Source organism: Oryza glaberrima, chromosome 7 (assembly GCF_000147395.1).
Source record: "Oryza glaberrima chromosome 7, OglaRS2, whole genome shotgun sequence".
NCBI lineage: Eukaryota > Viridiplantae > Streptophyta > Magnoliopsida > Poales > Poaceae > Oryza > Oryza glaberrima.
Genome location: NC_068332.1, coordinates 16,103,934 through 16,109,403, shown reverse-complemented (window position 1 = coordinate 16,109,403; position 5,470 = coordinate 16,103,934). Strand labels below are relative to the sequence as shown.

The 5,470-nt window shown below is 42.6% G+C and overlaps 1 protein-coding gene across 1 annotated transcript; it reads left to right on the top strand.

The window, feature by feature from the left end:
• Positions 1-318: 318 nt before the first annotated feature.
• LOC127780237 (cysteine-rich receptor-like protein kinase 10) lies at positions 319-4,397 on the top strand. The gene is made up of 6 exons (XM_052307165.1): positions 319-1,204; positions 2,256-2,434; positions 2,532-2,742; positions 2,839-3,076; positions 3,680-3,830; positions 4,098-4,397. Exons 1-6 carry the CDS (start codon positions 319-321, stop codon positions 4,395-4,397), a joined length of 1,965 nt encoding a protein of 654 aa, XP_052163125.1.
• The last annotated feature ends 1,073 nt before the right edge of the window (positions 4,398-5,470 follow it).

Genomic DNA, 5,470 nt, shown 5'->3' with positions numbered 1-5,470 from the left:
ACAGTGCTTGCCATTGTCGTTTCTCTCTCTATCGGGACACGTTGTTGCAGGCCCATTCTTGATGTTCTGGTTTTCTTCGTTGCCAACCTCTACCATCTATGGACAAGTCACATCGTAGGACACGTCCTACCACCTTCCTCACCGCCGTTTGGACGACAGAGCACCGGCACACATCTTCCCTCTTTTTTATTATGGATCAAAGTAGCTGACGCGGTCTATAATTTTCAGTGGACACACTATAAATATGGGCTAACTGTATTATATATCAGCCGCGATGTGTGCCAAACTGGAGTAATATAGTGTGTCGGTCACTGTGCAATGGCCATTTTGACCGTTCTGCCGCTGGTCTTGGTGATGCTGCTGCTTCCGTTGGCTGCAATTGCATCCGGCGACCCACCATGGCAGCACTACTGCGGAAGCAGCGGCAACTACACGGCCGGGAGCAAATACCAGGCCAACCTGCAGGCCCTCGCCGCGACCCTCCCGTCGACCGCGTCGTCTTCCTCCCCCGCACTCTTCGCCAAGGACGCCGCCGGCGCCGGCGACGCCGAGCCCGACAGGGTGTTCGCCCTGACCCTCTGCAGAGGCGACACCGCCTCCGCCAACGCCTCGTCGTCGTCGTGCGCCGACTGCGCCTCCCGCGCCTTCCGCGACGCGCAGAGCGTGTGCCCCTACAGCAAGGAGGTGGCCGTCTACTACGACCCCTGCCTCCTCTACTTCTCCGGCGACGACTTCCTCTCCTCTCCGGCCAACCCGGCCCAGGTGAGGCTCTACGACGTCGATCGCTCCACCCGGCGTGGCGGCGGCGGCGCCGACTTCGTCACCCTCGTGAGGGCGCTCCTGAGCTACACGATGCAGTGGGCCGTGCCGTACAATTCCACGGGCGGCGGGGCCGCCGCCGTGAGGTGGTACACCACGGTGCGGATGGACGTCGTCACGCCGCCGCTGTTCTCGCTGATGCAGTGCACGCCGGACATGTCCGGCGGCGACTGCCGGCAGTGCCTGCAGGACCTCGTCGGCAACACCACCTTCAACGGCTCGGTCTCCGGCGTGCGCAACATCGGCGCCCGTTGCGGTTACAGGTACGACACGTACAAGTTCTACGGCGGGGAGCCCAAGCTGAAGATCGGGTCACTGTCGGAGATCAACTCAACGGCGCCATCCAGCCCACCGCCGCCTCCGCCGGTGACGGAGACACGTTCCGGTATGTTTGGACAGTCACCTTTTACATATACTATACTAGGTGAAACTATAGTTGGTCCCGGTCTTGCCCGGGCCAAGATTTGCCGGGCCGGCCCATGTGCTCCACCTGTGGACCAGGCACGGCCCAATAAGGGTCGGGCCGTGCCGGACCAGCCCGAAGGCACGGATAGTCCATTGTGCTTTCTTTGAAATACATCTGTTTCCCCTCCCTCCTCTTTAGGTTGTGACATATATATAACTAAAACAAGTCTATTTAATGTCCCTACACTTTGGGCCGTGCCAGATAATACGTCTATTTATCCTCCCTATTCTTTGTGCCTTGTCTTATAGGTGGTTTAAAATAAGTTTATTTCACCTCCCTAAAGTTCGTGCCGTGCTAGTCCGGCCCACCGTGCCAAGGCATAGGCCCAGGCATGGCCCAACAACCGGGCCGTGCCGGCATGGGCCCGACAGCGATCAGGCCATGCCGTGCCTGGGCCGGGCCGTCGGGCCTTATGGCCAACTATAGGTGAAACCCCATGCGTTGCTGTAGAAGTATACTATGATAACCCGTGCATTGCTGTAGAAGTATACTATGATAACGATAAGTAAAAGTAACATGTGTTATAGGTGCCAATTTTAGATAATCTATAGATGCCGGTTTAAAAAAATCAGATAGCCACGAGCCGAACCAAGCCAACGCCCCACCACACGATAAAAATCACGCCGCCGCCCGTATCCACTCCCCTCGCTCACAACCAAATGGGGTATTGAAGTTATTTCATCATGTGTAATGAGAATATAAAATAAAATTATGAGCAATGTATAATTATTTTTGGAGATGAGATTTCCTTGCAGGGAGAAAGAAGGTGTTGACAATTGCTTTGCTTGTGCCACTGATAGCACTTTGCCCTGTCGTCATATTCTGTTTTGCATGGATAAGGAGATTAAGAAACCGTGAGTTATAGAAATCAACTTATCAAATCTTTAAATTGTAATATAATTATTGTTTCTGAGTTCTGACAGACTACTCTTGTGTTATTAGCCTTTTAATAACGTATTTGTTGCTTTAGACAAATCAATGTTGCGAAAAAAGGATACAATGGCCAGAGAAGAAGTATTAAAGCTTTGGAGACTGGAAGAAAGCGATTCAGAGTTTATGCTATTTGATTTCTCTCAGATAGAAGATGCTACTAGCAACTTCTCGGAAGATAAGAAACTTGGAGAAGGAGGTTTTGGCTCCGTATACAAGGTAAAATAAATTAGATATATATACACACATAAAAATCTTCAATACATGTTTACTTGAAGTGTGAACTACTTGAACTTTGTTTGAAAAAAAAATGCAGGGCCAATTGCCCAATGGGCTTGAGGTAGCAGTTAAGCGACTTGCTGCACATTCAAGTCAAGGCCTGGTTGAGTTCAAAAATGAAATTCAACTTATTGCAAAGCTACAACATACCAATTTAGTAAACCTTCGAGGATGTTGCATTCAAGGAGAAGAGAACTTACTAATATATGAATACATGCCAAACAAGAGTTTAGACTTCTTCATCTTTGGTATGCTTATACATTGTTTTTCAAAAAATGTGGTTATTTTCTATATATATAGCATCAAATAAATAGTAACATATATTCTTATACTTCACTATGCAGATCTGAAAAGAGCAGCATTGCTCAACTGGAAAACACGCCTGAACATAATAGAAGGAATAACACAAGGGCTTTTGTATCTCCACAAACACTCCCGGTTATGCATCATACATAGAGACTTAAAAGCAAGCAATATTCTACTAGACCGTGACATGAATCCTAAAATCTCTGACTTTGGGTTAGCTAAGATATTTGACTCAAATGATGTCCAAAGAAATACAAAAAGGGTGGTGGGCACTTAGTAAGAGTTAATTCACCTTTCAAATTTGTTATTTAGCTAGTCCAAGTGATTTAGGGATAAGCTCATTTTACTCCCTCAACTATCGGGTTTGTCTTAAAAAACACTAGTTAACTCTACCAAACCGAATATATACACCCCTCAACGTACAACCTAAGGGCAATATAACCCAGTTCTAATGGTGGTTTCCATGATTTTGAAATCCAAATTCTTTTTTACTTGTATTTTTTAGATAATGGAATAACATTCCGACCTTTACTCAAAGAGCTGCAGCCAATTATTATAATTTTTTTTACTTGTATGTCTTCTAGTTTGGATGATATGTGAATAGTATTTGAATGTGAGTGAAAAAAAACATATATTTTTCGATATCAAAATCATGAAAACCATTATTAAAACCAAGCTGTGTGTTGAACCCACAGGGTATTTTGGTTGGTTTTGATACTATGTCGAGGGGTGTAAAATATCCGGTTACATAGTTAAGGGGTGTCTTTTAAGACAATTCCAACGTTTGAGGGTTGTAATACAGACTTATCTCTTATTATGATTTTGGTGGATCCAGACTGAGGTGTTTTAACATGTGCATGCATTTTGTTTTGATTTCAGTGGGTATATGGCTCCTGAGTATGCATCTGAGGGTTGCTTCTCGCTGAAATCGGATGTCTTTAGCTTTGGAGTTCTGGTTCTTGAGATTATTAGTGGGAAAAGAAACGCTGGGTTTCACCAATATGGGGACTTCTTCAACCTCCTTGGCTATGTAAGTTTTTTTAAAAATTTAGTATAAGAGACTAATATATTCATTTTAAAGATACACAATAATCGAGCACAATGCTGGGAATATGTATGAACTACACGGTTTGTGCATGCATGAGTGCAATAATAGTTAAAATTTTATGATAGTCGGTCTTCATTTTGAAAAATTATAGCATATGCTTTATGAAACCCGCCTTAACTTGGCTCATGGCTCAAAATTCTCATTCACTGAAATTGCACACAATAGCTGATCACATCAAACTTGTTGCAGGCATGGCAGCTATGGAAGGATGGAAGTTGGCATGAACTTGTAGATCCATCATTAGTAAGTGAAGGTCAAATGATGGAAATAAAGAAATGTATGAAAGTTGCACTTTTGTGTGTTCAAGAGAATGCGGTTGATCGTCCCACCATGTCCGCAGTTGTTAAGATGCTTTCAAGTGAGTTGAAAATTCTACCTGAGCCCAAACAACCAGCATTCTTTAATGTAAGGGTGAAACATGGAGAGCTGTCTAATACTGCACCTAGTAGCATAAACGATGTAACCATAACAATTGTGAACGGCAGGTAATGCCAATATATATAGGGACTTTAATTAAAATGGTAAAAACCCACAGGACTATATACCTTGTACAGAATGTAATTATTAAACTGCAGTTATGTTACGTAGTTCTGTAACATTATTGGAACGGCAGATATATATAGTTGAATTACTTTTGACGAAGTGTACAATTCAAATTAAATAATACAGTTTTTCCTTGTCCTAACCTTTGCCAAAATTCAAAATTATCTTTGGCTGTGCATGACTTTCAATTCGCTCTGCCGAAAGATAAAAGGCCAAACTTTACTGCATGCAAGAACAAAGAAACTGAAGCAAACTCATCACATAAAAGATCAGTTCGTTGGTATTAGGACATAGATTTATGTGGAAAGCTGATTGAGCCAATTAATGATTTTTCATATGGACAGTGCCATCATCCATAAATATTTGACAATAAGCTACTCTCTCCGTTTTAGGTTATACTCCCTCCATCTACTTTTGATAGGCATAATTTATTTTTGATAGTCATATTTCAATCTAACAACCTATCCTCTTAATGACTTAATTAGATTTAATGCGTGACTCTCCATTCTTCCATACAAGATTAGCTACATGAGTATCGAGAAATGTAAATATTAATGAATCGCTTGTTTAAGACGAATAATTAGTAGCATATTTAAATGGATGATAAATATAATTACTTATCCTTGGTCTGTGTGCCAAGATAAAATATGACTATCAGAAGTAGATGGAGGGAGTAAGACGTTTTGACTTTGGTCAAAGTCAAACTGTTTCAAGTTTGACTAAGTTTATAGACAAATATAGTAATATTTATAATACTAAATTTATATTTTCATAATAAATTTGTCTTAGGTTGAAAATGTTACTACTTTTTTCTATAAACTTAGTCAAACTTAAGGTACTTTGACTTTGACCAAAGTCAAAACGTCTTATAACCTGAAATGGAGGGAGTATAAGAAACGTATTCCTGGCTCTTGTTTGTGTGTTGTCTCTTTATAGGGAGATGTCAATCAGACGAAGAGAGATATTTCTGCAGGTTTAGGCCCTCTTCACTCCTCAGAATAATGACCCTAAGTTATCAA